At 36.7% G+C, this 23,500-nt stretch overlaps 1 protein-coding gene across 9 annotated transcripts in view; it reads left to right on the top strand.

Moving 5' to 3' along the window:
* The window catches only part of LOC110816819 (uncharacterized), a 92,054-nt gene that overhangs the window by 13,485 nt on the left and 55,069 nt on the right, over window positions 1–23,500 (top strand). For 8 of the 9 annotated variants that reach the window (XM_088211029.1, XM_088211025.1, XM_088211028.1 and 5 more), the window contains one exon: window positions 20,256–20,372. The exons of the other annotated variant lie outside the window; for it this stretch is intronic. In XM_088211029.1, coding sequence (XP_088067155.1) covers window positions 20,256–20,372 — 117 coding nt within the window. The remainder of the gene's footprint in view (window positions 1–20,255; window positions 20,373–23,500) is intronic. 9 annotated transcript variants of the gene reach the window in all.

Below are 23,500 nucleotides of genomic sequence, written 5' to 3'. Positions count from 1 at the left end.
GTAGCCTATTAAGCCAAGAAAACTACGTACCTCGACCACATGGTGGGCAGACTCCTACTGATCATCGATTTCACCTTGAATAGGTCTACAGAAACTCCTTCACTTGAAATTACATGACCGAGAAAAGAAACTCGATCTAACCAAAATGAGCATTTGTTTAGTTTCGCATACAGTTGGTTTTAGTGGAGAGTCTCCAACACTTTAGCCAAATGTACAGTGTGCTCCTCACGGCTTTTGGAATACACTAGAATGTCATCAACAAAAATGACGACGTATTAATCTAGTGCATGCCGAAAAACTCATTTCATTAGGTCCATGAAGGCTGCTGGGGAATTGGTCAATCCGAATGGCATCACCCTGAACTCGTACAAATCGTACCTGTACTGGAAGGTGATTTTTGAAATATCTTATTCTTTAACTCTCAAGTGGTGATACTTGGTCTTGAGATCGATCTTAGAAAAGACAGAGACTCCTTGCAGTTGATTGAAGAGATCGTTAATTCGGGGTAAGGGGTACTTGCTTTTAACAGTCACTCGGTTGAGTTTTCTATAGTTCACGCAGAGTCGGAGGGTACCATCCTTTTTTTTTTTACGAACAACATCAGAGCACTCCAAGGAGGAATGACTAGGGCGAATGAATATTTGGGTAATAAGGTCAGAAAGCTAATGTTCCAGCTCTGTTAGGTCAATGCGACTCATATGATACGCGGGCTTCAAGATCAGATGGGTTCTAAGAAACAATTCAATCAAGAACTCTATCTTACGTGGGAGAGGTAGACTAAGAAATTTGATGGGAAAGACATTCAAAAAATTGCAAATAATTGGTATAGAACATTAAGCAGGATTAGCGCTCATATTCATGTTCATTCAAGTATTAGGAAAATAATAACAACTTTTTTTTTTTGGGGATCGTAAGGTTACAATTTCACTTTTATAGTCTATTATAGCTCTATACTTTTCTAACCAGTCAATTTCTAATATTACATCAAATTCTAAAAAATCTAATAGTTTCAGGTTTACACATATCTCTATCCCTGAAGTTTTTATCCTACAGTCCTTATATATACAATGAGCTTCTAGTAGTCCTTTAGAGGGAGTTTCCACCACTATCGTTTTTCCTAAAGCTTTTAGTATAAACTTTAGGTTACAAACAAATGCATATCAAATAAAAGAGTGAGTTGCACTAGTATTAATTAAAGCCTTGATAGAAGCATTATGAATAGAGAGCATACCCTAGATGATGATAGGAGCAGGAAGGACATCAGATTCATCTACGTGGTACACTCAACCTTGTGCTATGGGTCGGACTACATCCTTTGGTCGCTGAGAGCAGTCTTTTATAAGGTGTTGGGTACTTTTGCACCGATAGTAGGAGTTATTGATACGCCGACAGGGCAGGTCACCATGCGAGTGACCACGATGCTGCATGATTGGTTAACTCGAGCAGGTGGAGCTGTAGGTGGGGGTAAGGCAAGAGGAAGGGCAAATCTGATTTGTTTGTCTGGAGGGTTACTTACTGGGTCAAGCAATCTTCTTCTAAGCTGTTGGGGTGGTTGTTGGACAAGGACTCAGGCAAAGCATTGGTGCTTGGCGGAGATAAAATCTTTGGCCAACTGGGCATGTTCAAGCACCTCTGCATACGAGCTGGGTGTCAGCATCACAACTCGGTCATAAATGTCGACACGAAGGGCTTTGAGAAACCTCCTAACTTTTTGATTTTCAGGGGTGACCATTAAAGGGGCAAACCTAGACAGTTGAACAAAATGGACTGCATATTGGGCTACAGACAGGCTTATTTGGCGGAGGTCCTAGAATTCATCTTTCTTTTCCTGAACATAGGCAGGGAAGAAGTTATCAAAGAAAGTATGCATGAAAACTTCCCAGGTAGTAGGGGTAGACATGACTTCTTTCTTAAGTTGCCACTACTGTTCGATTTTATCGTTTAACATGAATGATGCAAGAGGGGTTTTTTATTCTTCGGTCAGGTCTAGAACAGCTTCAGGGGCAGGGAGTGGATAAGAGTTGACCTGGTTTTGTCCTATGGCTGCAGTTAATCCTTGGATAGCTCAGAAAAGTTTTGCAAATTTAGCTATGGTCGGATGATTCGGGGCTTCAGGTCGCTCAGTACTCTTTATGGATGGTCTTCCTCGTGTCATTCCTATAAAAGAAAGGAAGACACTAGTTGGAGGTTTACTACTTGAAAAGAGGACTTATTTTTTTCTTACGTACTCTAAAAAGTTCATCTACCTAAGGCCTCAGTGCAAGGGATTTAATTCGCAAAAATTCTGCTCTGATACCATTTGTGCATCTTAGGTGCTAATTAAGGCAAATGAGGTTTAGGTACATATTCAGAATATTGATTGCATGGTAAAATTTATGCAGCAGAACAAAATCATTACAAATCCCTTACAAATATATATGAGTTCCAGTACATATATATATTGATACCAGAAGTGGCTACAAAATATAAAATAAAACATAAGGGTCATTTCTTTCACTATGCTATTGGACTCACCAGAGTGAAGGAATGGTTATGCACTCAGACTTGTAGATCCATGGGATCCTCATAGACTTCCAAGGGTAGGTCAACCTGCGGTTCCTCATCTTCTTCCTCATCTGGCGAGGGGGGTATTGAAAGGGTGAGTTCTATATGCTCAGTAAGAAAAACAGTATTAAATTAACATCGTAGATTTCAAAAGTTAATTATTTTATCTTACCATTTAAGTTCCTCGTTTACCTACCTCACATTATGGAAAACTATTTATTTGTAAGAAAACAATATGTTAATACAGAAAATCAAACACACATCATGCCAGATAATACAGAAAATTAAATAAATTATGAAATGCTTAGATTTTCGTATTATGTTTTGCGAAGTCGTTATAGTTTCTATCTCTGAGGGCAGATATAGATTTTCAACTACCCAAGTGGAATGACCAGATCAGATACAGATATAAAAATTTTCTCAGGCCCATTTTTGACTAGCCAGACCATGATACGTACTATGATCATGGCAGTACCAACCATAGTTTTCCTAATAGATATCTACAGTCACAACATTACTTAGCCACGGCTGATTCCTATAGATAGTGTAATGCCACTCTCGTCAGAGGGTACGTTGTCATCTACTAAAAGTAGTCCTCTTACATCTTTCCAGACCAGATAGGAGAGGGAAAAATAGATACTCCGAAGGGCAAGGAAAAAAGATATCCACATAGATAAAAAGCATAACGAGACACTTGATGCAATATGCATGTCAATACAGATACACTTCGGACCATACAGATTTCATTCCATTTTTTTCTTTTTCTTTTCTTTTATACTTTTATTATTATCTATTACATATTATATTTATTACATGCAAATTCATCAAGTGTCTGCAATTTACATAGCATACTTGAAAACAAGAATAATTCGACTCATGTGAACACAAAGGCATACAAAATAGGCAAAATATCAATCACGTTAAATTCGTTTATCTAAAAATACTCCTTAAGACATCGAAAGAAATACTAAATTCCTTACTGAAACCTTGATGTTTTCTCCTTCACTGTTCTTCTTTCTTTCTCTTCTTCTGTCATTAGACTACTATCTTTCTGTCTCTCTCCCTCTTTTTCTCTCTAAACCTTTGAAAAAAATGGAAGAATGGAAGTGTGGTGAGGAAGGGAAGGGGGAGGGCAATTTATAGAGTTTTGAAATCGTCAGATTCGTACCAAGTGGCGAAATTCGACGAAGAGAGAGGAGGAAAAGATGCTCGACATGAAAAATAAGGGAGGAAGCCTCCTCCACCGACAGGGAACTGCTCGAGGTAGCAGTGCATTGGTTAGCGCGTTGAAGACGCATATGCCTCTTGCTCTGTGCGCAGTGCTTAGGCGCGATGAGCGCCGCACGCACAAGCTTACTACGCACAAGCCCCAAGCGAACATGGCCTATCCGTCCAGGCCTACTACGCACAGTGTACGGTGCCTGTCCACGTGCGAGGTGACGCGCAGACGGCCCGCCTGCACGTGATAGGACGCGTGCTGGTCCTGACCCCGTGCTGTGTGCATGTCCTGTGCGTGTGTGCTTGTGGAAGGGACGTGCGTGCTTGCGGAAGGGACGTGCGTGCGGAAGGGATGTGCGCGCTGTGCCCACGTCCCACAGCCATTGTGCACACATGTACATGCGCATAGTTCCCAACACCCGCGCGTGCAACCAGACTTCTCACGGGATTTTTCCTGCGAAATTTTTTTTTTGGTTCGCTGTTTTTCGATTTTTTTCTCAATTATCATTTTCAATTTAAATGAGTTAGAATAAAATTCTTTAAAATAAAATAAAATAAAATTATTTAAAATAAAATTTAAATAAAAATAAAATAAAGTAAAATCAACCAAAATTACGAATCACAATAAATATTAAACAACGTAAATTAATTAAGTTTAAAGCAGTTAAAGGCCTGAATAAATAGAGTTTCCAAATCATTTTACCACAGTGATGGGCAAGGTGTTACATACTTTCTCTTCGATTTTATTAAAAAACTCTTTCAGGACTATAAAGGTTTTAGTGACACATTTTGATATTGAGTTGCATCAGATGAATGTTAAGACAATGTTTCTCAATGGTGACATTAATGAGACGATTTATATGGTGCAACCAGAAAATTTTGTATTGGGCGATGCAAAGTAAATGGTTTGCAAACTAAAGAAATCCATCTCTAGACTTAAGAAAGCTTCCCGTCAATGGTATCATAAATTCCATCAAGTTATCATCTCGTTCGATTTTGAGATAAATATAGTGAAGATTTTATATACCATAAGTTCAGTGGGAGTAAGTATATTTTTTTAGTTTTATATGTCGATGATATACTGTTTGCAAGTAGTGATATAGGTTTATTGCACGAAATTGAGAGATTTCTGATAAAAAATTTGAGATAAAAGATCTTGGGAATGTCTTTTTTGTATTAGAGATTTAGATATATCGGGATCGCTCTTGGGGTATTCTTGAATTATCACAAAAGAGGTATATCAAAAAAGTTCTTAAGAGATTTGATATGCAGAATTATAAACTAGGTGATACCCCTGTGTCTAAAGAAGATAAGTTTGCTCTTAGTCAATGTCCTAAGAATGACTTTGAAACTAAGGAGACATAAAAGATTCCTTATGCTTCAGCTATACAGAATCTTTTTTATGCACAGGTTTGTACGTGTTTGGGTATTGCATACATTATTAGGATGTTAGGGAGATATTTAAGCAATCTAAGTATAGATCATTAGAAAGTATCCAAACACGTTATGCGGTATATTCAGAGAACAAAAAACTACGTGCTCGCATACAGGAGATCAGATCAACTGGAGATCATTGGTTATTCTGATTCTAATTTCACCGAATGCCAAGATAGCAGGAAGTCCATATCAGGCTATATCTACTTGCTTGCTAAAGGAGCCATCTCTTGGAAGAGTGCTAAGCAAGCACTCATAGCCTCTTCAGCCATGGCAACGGAGTTTATAGCATGTTATGAGGTATTCAATCATCGAACATGGTTGCGAAATTTTATCATTGAGCTGTGCATTATTGATGGTATAGAAAGACCGTTAAAGTTATTTTGTGACAATAAGTTTGCAGTTATATATTCTAACAACAGCAAAAACTTGACGAATCAAAACATAAAGATATCAAGTCCTTAATTGTTAAAAAGAGAGTTCAAAGTAAGCCGATATTAATAGAGCACATCGGGATGAACTCCATGGTTGTGGATTTGCTCACAAAAGGGTTACCACCTAAGGTCTTTCATGAGAATATTGCTCGTATGGGTCTAGTACCTTTTGATGATAAATAGTTTCATGGGAATTTTGTACCATAATTGCTTTTATGATACATACATATCATAAGTTTTGCATTTTGGATTTGGTTTATGGATTTTATAATTAATTTCATTTGTAATGTTTTTGTTTATGTTTATATTTTATCTCCAAGTTCTTTGCAGTTAATTTCACTAAGGTTAAGGTAGTACCAGTTGAAAATAGACATGCTTGGGTCACATTTCATGTAATTTCTATATTACATATCCATACTTGATCCATGTCATTCGGTTTTATTGATATACGTGATCACTGATGGGTTTAGTTATGATAGATGTAGTGAAGACCGCTTTGATTCTATGTTGATATGATTAATGGATGAGATTATTTAGGAATGCATACAGGTAATGATAGCAAAATTATGAGTACTCATAAAGCTATTTAATGCACAATTATGAGCTAACATATATAGTCCAAGTGGTCGATTGTTGGGTTTTAAATTTATCATGTGGACTTATATGTGTAAATTATTGTGTATAAGAAGCTATCAGATTAATTGGGCCCAGTTAGAAGTGATCCGATACGGTTAAGGATGTATTGGGTTTTAATGTATCAAATTAAAGTGTGAGCTTTATTTTATGTATAGAGACTAAATCTATAATTTATAATTTTGTGATGGGTCAAATTAATAATATAGAAAATTTATAGGCAGGGTTTGCCAATAAATAGGCGGTTATGGTCCTTAAATTATACGTATATTTTTTTTCTATTATAATATCCCATTACCAGAAATAGAGAGAGTGTAAGAATTCAAAAGACTATGTGCTAATTTGGAAGATTTACCGCAGGACATGCAGATTTCTTTCATTATGGATTTAGGTACACTACTGTATTTATTCTTTTTGATTCAGTACGAGATTTATTTACGGTTTTATATTCAGATCTACTTTGATTTAATTCTAACATTAACAAGTAGGACTTAGCAAAGGGGTAAGCCATCTATAAGACTATAACCTTTCCTGACTAGCACAATGCAACACTGGATTATGTAGAGCAAGTTCACTTACATCTTCACATTAAGAGAACCAGGATTACACATTAAACGTTTTAAGAATAACCCAAATTCAGTAAGGGAGCCTACATTAAGTTCACTATTAGATTTTCACATGAGTGTGTCCACATAGCTCTACAATCCTGCAGCTGTAGAAGTATGTTTATCAGCCCTTCTTTTCTAATAAGTGCATGCATCCGTAAAGCATACATGAAGTACAACAGCAGAGAAGTAGATCAATTAAGAGTTTGGAAAAGTTTAGCCATGAAAGAGGAAGATGGAAAGGACGGAAGGAAATGATGGAAACATTAAGAATATTCTAGAAATCAACATAGTACTTAAAATGAAAATATTGAATAACCAACCAGGATCGATGTGACCAGCAGTAGTTACAATAACTTTGTGGCCGTTTGAAAGAATTGCAGCCTATCTAAGGCGTCCAACATCAAATGGTTCTAGAGTATAAATTGATTTATTGGCACCTGATATAGAAACTAAACAACATAATGTAAAAGACATAATACAACATAACAAGGACAAGTAGCACAAAGTGTGAGATGAGTTATTTGGTTAAGTAAATGAGAATTATAATTCTTCTAATCAGTAGAAGAGCAAAAATATTTTGATCAAAAGTAAGAAAAATAAAACTTATATAACCATTATAATTGAACGAGTACTTGATATAACTTTCTCTTGACTATTATCAAATGACATGCGATACTACTGAATTGAGCATTTAGAAAACTGGGGAGCATTGTCCAAGCAAGGAAAGATCCTTAAACATGATCCTAGAGTTTCAGAACCATCAAAAACATATAACCTGGATTTATTCTCTTAAGCTCTCTTGCTTTTTGCCAGCCAGAACGAATTAGATTAGGGAATCAGGTGCGAAAGGATAGCCGATTATAGATATTTCAACAAATGTGAAAATCAATCATATGAAGGAGCAAGAAAGCCAGCATAGTTTTTATCAATAAAACCAAATAACCAAGAGCAAATATGATACAACCAGAAGATCAGGAAGGATCCCAATAAAAAATCCCTAGTATCTCTAATTCTGGTATCATTGGAGCAAGCAGAACTTCTTCAAAATCCGGTCAACTACTTAGCATCAACTTATGCTCTATTTTTTAATTTAGTTTCGGCATTATCTTATTTTTTGATTTGTTGAGATTATTTGGTTGCTACTAGCTGTTGTGCTCCCTTGATAGAAGGGAGAAGTTGTTGTTTCCCTTCCTATTTAAAGCCCCATGAGATTATGGATGAGACAAGCATTAATTAACAAGAAAATTGTGGGTTTTCTGTCCCAAAAATATAAGCTTTTGTTTGCAATCCTCCTTGTGTTTTTTTTTGTCATTTATCATTTTAGTATCAGAGTCATGTCTCACAAGGAAAGGATTGAGAATTTGGAAGAAAGTGTCGGAGGACTGCAGGACAACTTCAGCCTGATGGAGCTTGGAGTTGCCGATAAACTTCACCAAATGGAGGATACCCTCAAACGATTAACAGAGACTTTGTTAATCAACCATGAAGGCTCCAACTGTAATACCTCAAAACGAAATGGAGGAACGCGATCAAACTGCGATGAAGGAGCTGAGCGAAATGACGGTGGCCGATAACCATTCTTCTCCAAACTCACAAAGTTAGAATTTCCCATCTTTTTCAGAGATGACCCGACCGAATGGCTCAACCGCGTCGCACAATTCTTTGAGTATCAAGGAATTCTAAAGAGCAGAAATTCCAACTAGCTTTTTTCCACCTGGAGGGCGAAGCCAACTAGTGGTGGTAATGGCTTCGCCGGACTTATCAAGAAGAAGGAAGAATGGTGACGTGGATAGGATTTGAAGAAGAGGTCTGGGCTCGCTTTAGGCCACCCGAATGTGAAGACTTTGATGAAGCCTTATCCAAAGTGAGACAGATCGGGCCCTTATGAGATTATCAAAAAGAATTTGAGAGGTTGGGCAAAAAAGTGAGAGGCTGGACTTAAAAGACCCTGGCGGTTACTTTTATTGGCGGACTGAAGCCTAAAATTGTTGAAGATATTCGGATGTTCAGGCCCAAATCTTTGAAAGAGGCCATCAGCTTAGCCCGTATGAAGGAGGAGCAAGTGGGTCAACAGAGAAGGTTCAATCAGGTCGGATGTAACCCGATCAACCCACCCCCAACCCTAGTTGCAGATTCTGCCCCGAAGTGCCTCTTGTGGGAAGAGATGCAGCGTCGTTGAATATAGGGCCTCTGCTTCAACTGTGACGAGAAATTTACCATAGGCCACTGCTGTCGCCGAGCTCAATTCTTGCTCTTGGAAGGGACTGAAGAAGAAGAAGAAGAACCGAAAGAAGAGGAGCCTAAAATTTCTCTTCATTCTTTCACTTGTTGGTCCACAACAAAAATGATGTGTGTTGATGCAAGCATCCACAATCAATGTATCGTCATCGTCATTGACAGTGGCTCGACTCACAACTTCATCAGTGAATGAGGCGAGCTTGCTGAAGTTACCAGTACCCTCGACTTAAGCCTTCTCGATCAAAGTTGCGAACGATAGTCCGATGAGATGTCACAGACGATTTAAAAATGTGCTAGTTAACATCCAAGGTATCCTCTTTCATTTGACTCTTTTTGCTTTACCATTAACTGGTCTCGATCTTATTCTTAGAGTTCAGTGGCTAGAAGCATTAGGAGTTGTTATGTGTGATTGGGGTTGGATGACCATGGAACTCCAATGGGGTGGTCGGCTGCGACAGTTGCGGGGCCTTGACACTCCACCTCGCCAAATTGCTTCAACTGAAGAAGTGGCTAGAAGCACGCTTCGACACTCCTCTCTATTTGTAGTGTATCTGCAGATAAAGAACAACACCTCTCTGATCCACCTCCATCCAGATATATAAGCTCTCTTGGATTAGTACCAGGATCTTTTCAAAGATCCACAATCAATTCCTCCCTACCGAGACGTTGATCACCACATCAGTTTGAATGAAGGGGTTAAACCCGTCAATTTCAGGCCATACAGGTATTTCTATTTCCAGAAAAGTGAAATTAAAAAACAGGTGAATATAGTGCTTGATTCAGGGTTGATTCGGCCAAGCACCAGTCTGTTCTCCTCACTGGTGCTATTGGTGCACAAAAAAGATAGAACTTGGAGGTTTTGTACAGACTACCTGGCCCTTAATTCAGTCACCATCGAAGACAAGTTTCCCATCCCTATGGTTGATGACATGCTGGATGAACTCTATGGAGCTACTTTCTTTACTAAACTCGATCTCACCGCGGGTTACCACCAAGTAAGAATACATCTATGCGATATTCACAAGACGACCTTCCACACTCATAACGGTCATTATGAGTATCTCGTCATGCCATTTGGGCTTTGGAATGCCCCTTCCACTTTTAAAGCAGTCATGAACAACATCTTCTGCCAGCATCTCCGTAAGTTTGTTCTAGTTTTTTTTATGACATCTTAATATACAGTCCCAGCTGGGAATTGCATCTTGAGCAAGTTAAATAGGTTTTTGACATCCTCTGGTAACATCAATTTTTTATCAAGTTGAAAAAATGTGTCTTTGGGCAAAAGGAACTTGAATACTTGGGGCATATAATCACATCACAAGGGGCCAAAGTGGATCAAACCAAAATTAAGGCCATATTAGAATGGCCTCGACCAAACAACGTCACTAAACTGAGAGAATTTTTCTATTTGACAGGCTATTACCCGAAGTTTATTCGGCAGAACGAAATTCTTGCTTGGCCCTTGACTAATCTCCTAAAAAAGACACAATTTGGGTGTCCGAGGAAGCATAATCTGCTTTTCGAAATCTCAAGGTTGCTATGACCATAACTCCTATCTTAGCACTCCTGAATTTTGAAGAGCCATTTATCATAGAAACTGATGTTTTAGTTGTGGCATTAGGGCCGTCCTCACTCAGCATGGGCAGCCTATAGCTTACATGAGTCAGGCATTAGGCGCTGCCAAGCAGTCATGGTCGACATACGCCAAAGAGATGCTTGTTATTGCAATAAAATTATGGAGTCTGTATTTGACGGGCAGAAAGTTCTATGTGCACACGGATTAAAAAATCTTGAAGCATTTGTTAGACCCCAAATTACAACCCCAAAATAATAAAAGTGGCTCTATAAGTTATTTGGCTACGAATATGAGATCGTGTACAAACCAGGAAAAGAAAACTTTGCTGCCGATGCTCTATCTTGTAGGGAAGATAGCCCCGCTCTACACAGTATCTCTATACCCAAAAATAGTTTGTGGGACACCATCCAGGAAGTTGCAGATCATCCCTATATGCAGATAGCCCGTAAGTTAGCCACTGACTCAGCAGGTTGTTCCTTTTCACTTAAGAACAGGTTGATTTATTTTAAGTATTGAATTGTTATCCCTTCTAAATAAGAAATCACACAATAATTATTGCAGGAATTCTACTCATCTTTGACAAGTGGCCACTCAGGTTTCCAACGAACTTATAAAATATTGCCCAACAATTTTATTGGCCAGCCATGTACCGAGATATTAAAGAATATGTAGCAGCATATGACACCTGCCAACGAGTCAAAGTCGATACACTCTCACCAGCCGGCCTTCTCCAACCATGGCCAATCCCTTGCCAAGTATGGGATGATATTTCCATGGATTTTATTGAAGGACTGCCTATCTCAAACGAAAAGAATACTATCTTGGTTGTGGTTGATCGTTTTAGCAAGAGTGCGCACTTTATCGCTTTAGCTTACCCTTACACCACTAAGACGGTGGCATAAAATTTTGTGGACAATGTGGTAAAATTATATGGTATGCCTCACTCCATAATTAGTGACTGGGATCCGGTCTTTACTAGCCGCTTTTGGCAAGAGTTTTTTAAGTTTTCTGGCACCCAGCTCTGGATGAGCTCCTCCTACCATCCGCAAACAGATGAACAATCAGAAGTTGTGAACCACAGTGTGGAACAATATCTACGGTGCCTAAGCCACCAACAACCACGCAAGTGGAGTTCTCTCATTCCTTGGGCCAAATTTTGGTACAACATAACTTACCACTCTTCTATCAAGATGATGCCTTTTTAAGCTTTATATGGGAAACCACTGCCACCCATTCCCCGTTACCAAGATGGCTCAACCCTTGTTAATGAAGTTGACCAATAGCTTTGTAACCGAGATGCCCTCCTTAAATAACTTCGAACTAATTTAGAAGTAGCAAATAGTCACATGCAAGCCACTGCCAATTCCCATCGACGTGAAGTTGAGTTTCAGAAGGGCAATTGGGTCTTTCTAGAGCTCCGACCATATCCATAGCAAACGGTTTTCAAGAGAGCCTTTTAGAAGCTCGCATGTCGATACTATAGGCCTTATCAGATTCGCTGTCGTATTGGTCCCGTTGCTTACAAGCTTCTACTTCCACAAGGGTCGCGAATCCATCTCATTTTCCACGTCTCTATGTTAAAAAAAAAAGATTGGTGATGCAATTGCCCCTACTTAAAATATGCCTGAAATATCTGAAGATGGAGACCTACTGTTGCAACCCCAAACCATTTTGGAAACCTAATAGATAAAAAAGGGAGAAAAATTTGTTGAAGAAAGTCTTGTCCAATGGAAGAATTTGCCCCCAGAAGAAGCTACCTGGGAAAATAGCAGCGAACTAACAGATAAATTTGGCCACTTGAACCTTGACGAAAAGGTTCCTACAAAAGAGGGAGGCAATGATACAACCAGAAGATCAACAAGGATCCAAGTCAAGAATCCCAAGTATCTCTGATTCTGATATTGTTGAAGCAAGCAGAACTTCCTCAAATCCTGGTCAACTACTCAGCATCAACTTATCCTCTATTTTTTAATTTAGTTCTAACATTATCTTATCTTTTGATTTATTGAGATTATTTGGTTGCTACTAGCCATTGTGCTCCCTGGATAGTAGGGAGAAATTGTTGTTTTCCTTCTTATTTAAAGCCCCATTAGATTATGGATGAGGTAGGCATTAATTAACAAGAAAATTGTGGTTTTTCTATCCCAAAAATAGAAGCTTTTGTTTGTAATCCTTCTTATGTTTTCTAGGCATCTATCAAAATAGTTTCTATAATAATAATTTTTTAAAATAAAAAAGAAGCAAATCGAGTAGGGTCAATAGTTTAACTTCAACATTAAGAGAGTATTCTAATAAAGATACAAAACTCTAATAAAAGATTTTCCACAAATCTCTTTCTAAAGTTTGAACGAAAATATAGATTTCTCTCGAATTTGAATTCGTAGTGCTCAAAGCTCATGTTCCATCTCCATCACCTGCAAAATATTTGCAATTTCTTGTAATCAAGAAAATTTATGATGACGATGTAATCAATATCCAAAAGATGACAATTCTTGGTATCCAAAAAATAGTACATAATGGCTAAAGTTCATTATGAGCAAGTAGATAATAGGCAAGATTAATGTCATAGGCTAGCTTTAAATGAATGATATGAAAAATGATGAAATTAAAAAACCAGGATAGTGAATTACATTAATGCTAAACTAAGGCAGTTCTTCTCTACAAGGGTGGACTCTAACCCCTTGGGGCCTTGTTAATGCCATTTTTGTTTTCCTTTGAAGTTTAATAAGAATTATCCCCTTTGAGATCTACGTCAAAACGCCAAAAATACCATAAATATGCAATTGGTGAAAGTTGTCTTTTTTTGCATATATTTCTGAGCTATAATAATTTTCTATTATTTGTTTTTGATTTTGTTTCGCTTATGCAAGATCTTCACAAAAAAAATAAGCTTGCTCCCTGAATTTAATTTTATTTTACCCAGATATTTAATGGAGAAGGCAAGATGTTGGCTATTTGACAAGAAGCTACAAAAAATGTTTTGGGCCGAATCATTAAATACTTTTGCTCAATAGTCATAAGCAAAAGCATTTAAAAGTGTTTGGCTGCAATACCTTAAAAGTCTTTGGTTGCATATGCTTCGCTCATGTGCAAAAAGTGAAGAAATACAAGTTTGATTAGAAGGATGAGATTGAATTCTTCTTGAATATTGGAGTATTTGAAAAAACTACAAGGTTTATTAACCTTTGACAGAAAAGGTAATATTTAGTAGACATTTCAAGTTCAATGAACTTTTTTAGCTTGGAATTGGGAGAAAGTAGAAGTAGAGCCTGGAAAAATTGCACCAATAGATCCTAAAACAATTCAGGAGCAACTAACAGACGTGTTTGGTGACCATGAATATAGAAAAGGTACCAGGTCTTACTGATGTTTATTAAAGATGTAAAACTGTGGTACTTTAGCTTGCATGATATGGAGAAGCAGTAAAGAGCTTGGCATGGAGAGAAGAAATGGAGGATGAGCAAAAGATTATTGAAAATATATTAGGGTCCTTACTAATGGATCTAGTTATGGGACAATGGACATGGAATTCAGTACGTATTTGGGAATGTTAATGATTTTTTCTTTCTTTAAGCTAATTATGCACTTCTTGAGTTTCCTCTCTAGGGTTACGCATTCAACAAGTGGAGTTCATTTCAGGTCACTAAAAGAGTACTTAGATGTGTCAAAAGCACTATCTATTGTGCAGTCTGGTCCCAAAAATCTTAATAAGTTGAGGTTCTTGGATTTGCAGATAGGAAGGATAAGATCCTATGATGATATGACGAACAGCTTGGGTTGTTTATTTAGCCTTGGTTCAGGAATTCCCCCATTGACCTCAAAAAGCAAGAAGTTATTGATCACATTGTTCCTACTACTGGTTAATCAAGCTATTAGTTAAGAAACCACTAGAAAGATTTGGATTTTATTCAAACTAAGCTGCAATTGAAATTCAAATTGTCTGATTTCTCAAAGCAAAAATAAGCATGTCCGAATAAAATATTAATTTGTTAGAGAAGTTCAGAAGAAAGAGGTCATTCTTGTGCATAGCAGAATTGATGAACAATTAGTAGACATCCTGAGGCCCTCGCACAGTCAAGGTTTGAGCAATTTAAGTGAGGCATAGGTGCTTGTAGCATAATAGAGGAGTCATAAGGAGTCCTGAAAATTGCATTTTTTGCTTATATTTGAAATTATGATTTTGGAGGCTAGTTCTGAAAATCTGGAAAAGTTTGAAGTTGCTTGCATTTGCAGATAGTGAGGGAAAATCCATAACAGCAAGGAATTCTATCCAAAGATTAGAAAGCTCCATCCAACATTATTCCCATCAAACTGCAAGCTTTTCCTATAGAGATAATTAGCTTTGTTTTCTATGTAAAAATGTTTTCATTCTTTCAATTTCCTAACACAATATACGTTTATGCATGAAAATGTGTACGTCAGTAAATGTACTAATGGTACTTAAGAATAAAAAATTATAGAAAATACTAAAAGTAACTTTTCAGTATTTGGAAACCCATACCATACTATTGCTTTCGTTTTCTATAGATTGTATCTTATTTGCAACTACCGCACATGTTTTTATGGACAAATATATGAGAGTGTAGAAAATGAAAATGAAAATATGTTTTATATAACAAAAGCAGTTGAGGTGAATCTTTTTCACTCAAATTAAAGGATGCATTTAACCTTACTTTGTCGATGTAACCGTTTAATTCATCCAGCCTCCTGAGCCTCCTCCACTAGTTCCTCCACGTCCTGGGACATTGAGCGATAAATAGCACATGAAATAACCTCATTGCAAATGAAAAGAAGGAAAAAAGACATAAGACCCCTAATAAATATGCATCTCCATGCTTTTACCAATTTAAGTGGCTACTTACCACATAGGATGAAAAAGTAAAATGTGTTTAATTTATATGGAAAATCTAGCCAAAGTTCTTGTCCAATAAGTATTCTTCTTTTGAATAAACCGTGCGTAAATCCCTTCTATATAAAGTACGAGCCTAGAGAAGAAAATTCTATTCAAGTAAAATCCTATTTTCTCTCGATTTCATTTTTTTTAGGACTCTTTTCTTAGACCCACATGAATGTAAGAGAAGTCTATACACTTAATGAGTCGGGCTTTGTTGAGTTAGAATATGTATATCACAAAGAATCATGAGAATACACGAGAAATAAAGAATGGTTATCAAAATTTTCAGTAAAGAACTGTTCCGGATGCATTGAAAAACCTTCCCTGTTTGAAGGAATGGCTATAGATTTTTAGTGTAGCAATAACTAACTAGATGATAAAGCTTCCTCACATAATAAATTGGAGAATATATATATTTAAACTATTACTAGACTTTGAAAAGAAAACACTAACTTAAAAATTGAAAAACCTCTAGAGACCTGTGTTTTAGAATTTTCTGAAGTTTTCTTGTTCCTCAAAGGCATCTCCAAATCTCTGTACAACTGCCTTGGCACTTTCTATTTCAGCACAAGTAAAAGACTTTTCCTAGTTTACCAGCTTTTTAGCATCATCAGAAGCCTGTAGAGATAATGTCACATAATTCAGAAAATAATAGAACAAAGTAATTTACAAGAAAGTAAAAGCAGCAAAAAAAAATCGAGTAATGGCAAGGACAATTTTTCTTTCTTAACTAGTAAGAAGGAAAAAGATCATTTAAATGAAACTCCAGTTACTCACTGAGAAAAGCCTATAAATATCATACATTTTGACAGCATAGAAAAGTTGCCTCCCCAGTAAATGCTAAAGATGCAAAGCACACACTACTTTTGCTCAGAAGATACAAATAAAATTTCTCATTTGTATTGTAATTCAAAATTAATCAACAAAATGGAATCCATTTTTTCTTAGTAAAGATTTTATATCCACAAATTCTATATTATGAAATCTACTATCAGACCCTAATATCAGCCATTACAAATTTTCAGCGGAAACAAGGTACTTGAAATTCATGTAACTAGTAGTTATCATTATTTCAAACATAAACGTGCATTAAAAGCACAAAATATAATATTAATATCAAATGAAAAAGAAATCTGAAAATGACTTGTTTGAGGAAGTTTGGTAGTTTTTTCACTTCAAACTTTTCTTGAATCAATTCTCCTTCTTTCTGAGTTAACTTAACTGTAAGAGCCTCAACCCATAAGAGACGGTTACGACCAACAAACTTATAACCATATTGCACTTTGTATTGCAAATATATTAAGAATAATATTCATATGAGTAGCTTTTGTTAGTGGAGCCAAAACGTACATTCTAGACCTTCCCAAGTTTTTTGCTTCTCAATTAACAAGATTATATAGTTCACATAAATGAACTATTTTATAAAATATGGGGTCTCGATTTAGTAAAGTTAACAGCCATGCAATGTTTCACAAGGACTTGGAAAAAAACCAAGGCATATTTGTTATATTTCCTAGAATGCAATGACACTAGATTTTAACATCAAATTTTTTAACATGCTGCAAGATGTTATCTTTGGTTTGTATAAACTTATAGAAAACAAGACAAGCATATGATTGGCCATTGACTAAAACTAGAAAAGAAAAATAATTACATAAGTGAAATCATATTTCTACTAGATGAAAACAGAAGCGCTTGATTTTTGATGAAGGTTTCAAACATACAACAATTTATGGGATGTAGAAATAATATTACAAAGTGTCTAAAAGAAAATAACTAACTATAAAGATGGCTTTCTCTATATCTTCCTTATTTCTTCCTTTCATACGGCCTCTTACTGATTCTAATGAATCTCTAAGCTTCTCAACAAAACATGTCCCTCTCTCCAAAGAAGTAATATTATGATTTCAGGATCAGGATTTTGTCACTGAACAGTTTTCTAGTATTTATGGTTCTAGAATCTGCTTCTTCTACTTGTTGCAATTCCTTGAGCGATTTATTTTTTGTGAAAATAGATTACAATTCATCAAAGGGAGTTGCTACTTTGGATCTCGTTATAGAGAGCTCCAATATGGTAAATTAAAATAATATTCTAATTTACTTTTATTAATAGCAAGCATACCCCTTTATATAGAGATTATAATTTTTATTTACAAGTCTTAATCTAATTAAGAATTTAAATCTAATTAGGAATACTTTACTAAAATATTGGAAATCCTACACTATTTAGAAATTCAGTACTAATAAAAAATTATATATTATTTAGTAATGTAATAATAATTAGAACCAAAGATTTAAGAATCTAATACTAAATATGATTTCATACTTAATTGAACGTCAATCTTTTATTCTTGCTGCGTTTTCTATATTTACACTATGTAAATGCATCCATAACATTACTTTTGCCTAGTTTTCAAGCTTGAAATGTGAATGCAGCTGTCTTGTTGGTCTTTTCTTGTTGTCCAATGTCACATTCAATCTTGAGGCAGAATAATCATTTACATCGGTCACTCGAAACAAACGGCTCATCATAGTTATAAGACGACAACTTCAACCTCTTTTCTGTTATATGTTCTCTTATTAGTTTCTTTATAATTGGAGATGAAACATTATTAGATTGTTTCATAATGTTGTTACTCTGTATAACCAATGTTTCCTAAATTGAATTGTTACGCTTGATCACGAACTGAGAAGGGTCACTCTAATTGTCTTTGATTATAACCCGCAACTGGTGTTTCCTTTCAAAGGTTTTGATTATGCTTATTGCGTGCACAAGAGAGGCAAGTGATCGTATCTCGATCTCTAAGCAGAGACAATTAATTAGTTTTATTGTGAACAAACTTATATGTTGATCAACTCGAATGAAATTATTTACTCTTATCAGTTTTTCTTAAAACTACCTCTTGTAGTCCTCAACTGATCTCATCTATTTTAAGTTTACTAGTTCGTCTAATGGGTTACTTCCGGCTGGCGGTCCAAGTCTCAGAGAAAGATTATCACAACCCCATTTTGTACAGCATGACTGAAACACAATATGATGAACAATAATAATATTTTCTTACATTGAAGAAGTGTATCCCTTGAAACATATGCATATTATATACATATAGTACGAGACTCTAATTATTTTATCATTGCAACACTAAAACATAAAACAATAATCTCAAAATACTGATATTTAGAGCCTAGTTTCAGAATATCTCAGCCGTATCATCCACTATTTGGTAATAGTATCCTCGATATCTAAAATAGTGATAACTGGGTGAGATACACTATCTCAGTAAGTAAGTTACTATGGTATCACAATATCATACATGCAATACTTAACATAGATAATATAACAATTTAATAAAACCATGCAAAATTTACAAAAATAATTTCATACTTCAAATCATAACATATGTTTCCCGAAAGCATTGTAAGAAATGCTACATAGTACAAAGAGCCTAAATTCATCATAACTATGGAGGGCACTATATATATATATCCAACTATACCATGCCTAGGCACAGATTATCGATAAGGCTAGACTCCTAGCTCTGGTGGGCACTAGACTCCCAATATACCCAAACACGTAGCCAGCATGTATGAGCATAAACAGACTCCTAGCATGGTATAAGTGGGTTCAAAGTTGCCGATAAGGCGAGATTCCCCCCATAATTACCGATGAATACAAATCAAAATTCTCTTTTTAAACACAACCAAAACAACAAATCAAAAATTTAAATTAATAACTTATTTCAAAATGTAGATATAATAACGATAACTTTTCAAAATTCAAAATTCTAAAATTTTAACATACCAAAAAATTCGCATACTAAAAATACTTCAAAACATACAATTACCATAAAACCATAATATTGCCATTCAACCAAAGTAAGTACTCACCTCAATTCTCCTAAATTTTTTCTTCGTATTGATGGTGTAACAGTTTACTCGAGTGTCAATTTTATCCCTAATTTTGGACAAAATCTCGAGTTATTTTATTTCTATATTTATTCTTAAATAATACTATAACTATGGTGACACCCCTGACCTATTTGGATTATTGTATTTGAATTCCCGTTTTAAAACTATTAATGATTTTCTATGTGTATGATTTATGTTTTAAATTTAATTTAGATCCTTAAATGTTTTAAAAATGGGAAGAAAATGAAAGAAAGAGAAGAAACACTCGTGGGCAACCCACAGAACTGCCTTGCAGGCATGCATTGTGGACAAAAAGGTTCCCACCTGCGCTACAGGCTAGCACACCTACGCACGGGTGAATAGTGCTGGACAAGACTGCAAGCAGTTTGGCTCGACACTTGGTAGTCGGGTAAAAGCGATCCATCAAACCTGTTTTCCACAAGGTCGATCAATGGTTTGGGGAGATTGCGTGTGATCCAACGGATCACACACATCTCACATGGCCTTTAAAAGGCCGAATGATCTCGCCTCTCTCTCATTTTTTTCTTCTTTCGTCTTTTTCACTCAATAGAGAGAGAGACTTGAGAAGAAATTAAAGAGAGCACCATAGAAAACCATCGTGTCTGTCCTTCCTCGGACACCCAGTAAGTCTTCTTTTACCTTCATCGGTTCCTTCTTCCTTTCTGATGTTAAGCCACTTACCCTTAGTCTTCATCATCTTATTTTTTTTTTATTTTTTTTCTTCTTTATCTCCCCGCTATATTCAGATCCCTTTTGCAACTCAAGGCTACCTCTGCAGCAGTACAACTATTGCAACTGACCACTCTCTTTTGGACAACCCCAAATCACCCTTTCTTCTTAAACCCGAGGAGCCCACGTCAAAGGTAAGGGTTTGAGTATTTCTTTTCCCACTTTAGGTGTGTATTTTTATGATTTTGGAAACCTTTAAAAATTTGAAATAATGCATGAATGTTCGTTTTTGAGAGGTAAAAATGGGTCTTGGTTGTTTTATGGTAGTTCTTCTAAATTTATGATAATGAGGTGTGATATTCTGATGCATGTTGATGACTTGATGATTTTGGTGCATGATTTAATTCTATTAGTGAAAAGGGAAGGAATCGCATGGGTGAAATGGTAGAAATAAAATCAGAACGGTGAAGGCACGACTATGTTGAAGTGCTTGTGTGCACTATATGCACGAAGGGCTTGTCCCAAATGGCCACTGTTGGGACAGTTTTCCCATGGCACGTTGAGTGTGCAACCTACTGTGCTACTAAGCTTATTTGGCATGCCTAGGTGTTGGGCATGCTGTGTGGGCATAGGCTTAGGCCCTTTGCCTCATCCATGAGGTGATGACCAAGAGGGTTTTCCCATTTGGGCCTTGGCCCAAAAGGAAAATCCAATGGCCTGGTCAGTTAAAAGAACCAATGGGTCCAAGTTTTGTTTGAGTTGGGCCCTTATGGTATGGGTTTGCCTAATGGATCTTAACTGATCTGGGTGGTTAAGTAGGCCTTGGATGGGTCGGGTTTGGGTCAATGGGTCTCCATTGGATTTGTGGTTGGGTCCGGGTAAATGAATCCACTTCGGATCTAGGTTCGGGTCAACTATTTCTCATCAGACCCAAGTTAAGTCAGCAGATTCCTTTGGGTCTGGGCTTTAGTCAACGGGTCTCCCTCAAACCCGATTTAATTCAATGAGCCCTCTTGGTCTGTGTTGGTTTAAAGGATCACCTTTGGTTCGGTTCAGTCTAGTGGGCCCTTGGTGGGCCGCGTTTGTCTAAAAGGCCCTTATTAGGTCTTGGTTCAGGTAACAGGTTTCACGGAGCTCAAATTGGTTGAGAGTCTTTACAATTGGTAAATGGGAGAAACAGGAAGTCTGAGGCTAAGTCTGATATGTTTATATCTGTTAAAAGATTGCTTTCGAACATTTATTCTGTACTCTATATGAAAATAAAAAAGGACTGAAATCTATTTAATCGTTATCACTGAGGGGTTTCTGATATGTTGATACTGACTGTTGGCAAACCACTTTTTGTGAATAGTACTGACAGCCCTCTAACAAGAGTGGATTGCGACTAATTGTACAAGTTACAGAGGCATCGTAATGTCATGGTCATAGAATCTAATCGAATTATTGTACTGAATTGTATTATTTCTTATTCACAGTTGTAGCTTAGGATCCCCTCTGCCCTCAGTTGATAATGACCCTAACGACTTCACGCAAAAATCTGTAAATTGTAACTAAGGAAATGACTGATCTAGTAGGTCTAGGGTTATCACCTGTGTGTTATGTTTGTCTAAACTTCTATTTCTTGAATGCTTATGTTTCTCACTATTCTGTCTCAATGTTTATGAAATTAGATATGTTTTCTAAAATGAACTATATACTTAACTAAAAAGTCTTCAGAAATTTTTAAATTAATTGCATATGATGATATCTAGAGGTAAGGTTGATCAATGAACAGGTAATGAATATCTTTTTATTAACATTGCAACTTTTGAAACTTTGATGACATAATTTTAAATATTGTCTCCTTTACTGAGTTTCATGGAACTCACCCTAAATTCATCCCCATAGATGATACCGATAGTGAAGATTTGTCTCTCGATCTACCCTTGGATGCTTGCTTGGATCCCTCTACGGACCAGTTGACAACAAATGCTTCTGAGTTTGTTGTACTTTGATGAAATCCTTTTTGTATTTTATAAAATTAGCTAAACAATATTTTGTAAGGTTTGTAGCAAATTCATTGCCTCAGTGATGTATACTTGGTATTTATAAGGAATGATTTATTTCCGATGATGTTTATATACTTCTTGCACTCTATCTGTTATATTATCGGACATTGATGCCTTATTGGGTACTGGGATGTCACAGGTGGTATTAGAACATGATTCCCAGATATCCTTTACACTGAGGTTTAAGAGTCTAAAAACTCTCTTAGAATAATGATCTTCCTTTCGATCTTAGTAAATTGCATATTTACTAAACAATTGTCTCCCTTTTGTAGGCAAATATGACTTGGGAGAGACAATCAGTAAAAAGACCTAAAATATAGGATGTTCTAACCTGGGTGAAATTCACTAAGTTATTATGAGTTATTTAGAATTTGACCGCTACTGTGGGCCACAACCAGACTCATAATGTCAGCCACCCTTCTATTGTGAATGATCACCGTCCCAATGACTATGTGATTTCCCACAATATTATGGAGTTTCAAAAGATAAATCCTCCCTAGTTTGATGGTGGGCAAGACCCTATGATCGTTGAAGCATGGATTATGTAGATGAAGAATGACACTTTACCTACGTCAACCACTTGGGACCAGTTTTTGGGTGCCTTTCTAAAGAGTTTTTTCTTGGTGTATGTTGGCAAAAAAAAAAAAAGAGGAAGAATTTCAGGACCTGCAACAGGCAACTTGTTAGTGAGCCACTATGTTGTGAGGTTCATCCAATTGTCCAGATTCGCCCCGGAGTCCATTGCTATTGAAGCTAAGAAGGCCAGAAAGTTCTTAAAGGGTCTTAAGAAAACATCTTCGAGAGGATAGCTATGATGACACCGATCACCTATGCAAAAGCCTTGGAGAATGCTAAGTTGATTAAGGAACTCCTCTTTGCCTGTTACCGGCACATCAAGAATGTAAGAGTCCAGCATCAATAGAAGAGGAAGCAGATCGAATATGGTCATGCTGACAAACGATCCAAGACAACTCCTGTTATGGTTATTGCACCACCTCCACCTCTAGGAAATCCTCCTAGCCTGCCCAGGTATGTCCCCATTGCAGCAAAAACCATGACAACCGCCCTTGTTACAAGCTAAGCAAAGCTTACTACAAGTATGAGAGCATCCAACATTTAGTGAAGGACTATCCCCAGAAGTCTAGAGATGTTGCCCGACCCGTCGCCAGAGGAAGGGCCTTCTAGCTTGATGAATCAGGTACGGTGGTGACCCTGACTATCATTCAGGGTACGCTCTCTATCCATAATTCTGTTGCCAGTGGTTTGATTGATAG

This window comes from Carica papaya, chromosome 9 (genome assembly GCF_054855325.1).
Source record: "Carica papaya isolate Zhongbai chromosome 9, ASM5485532v1, whole genome shotgun sequence".
In the NCBI taxonomy this organism is placed as follows: Eukaryota; Viridiplantae; Streptophyta; class Magnoliopsida; order Brassicales; family Caricaceae; genus Carica; species Carica papaya.
The sequence above is the reverse complement of the archived record's forward strand: the minus strand, read 5'-3'. Positions and strand labels throughout refer to the sequence as shown.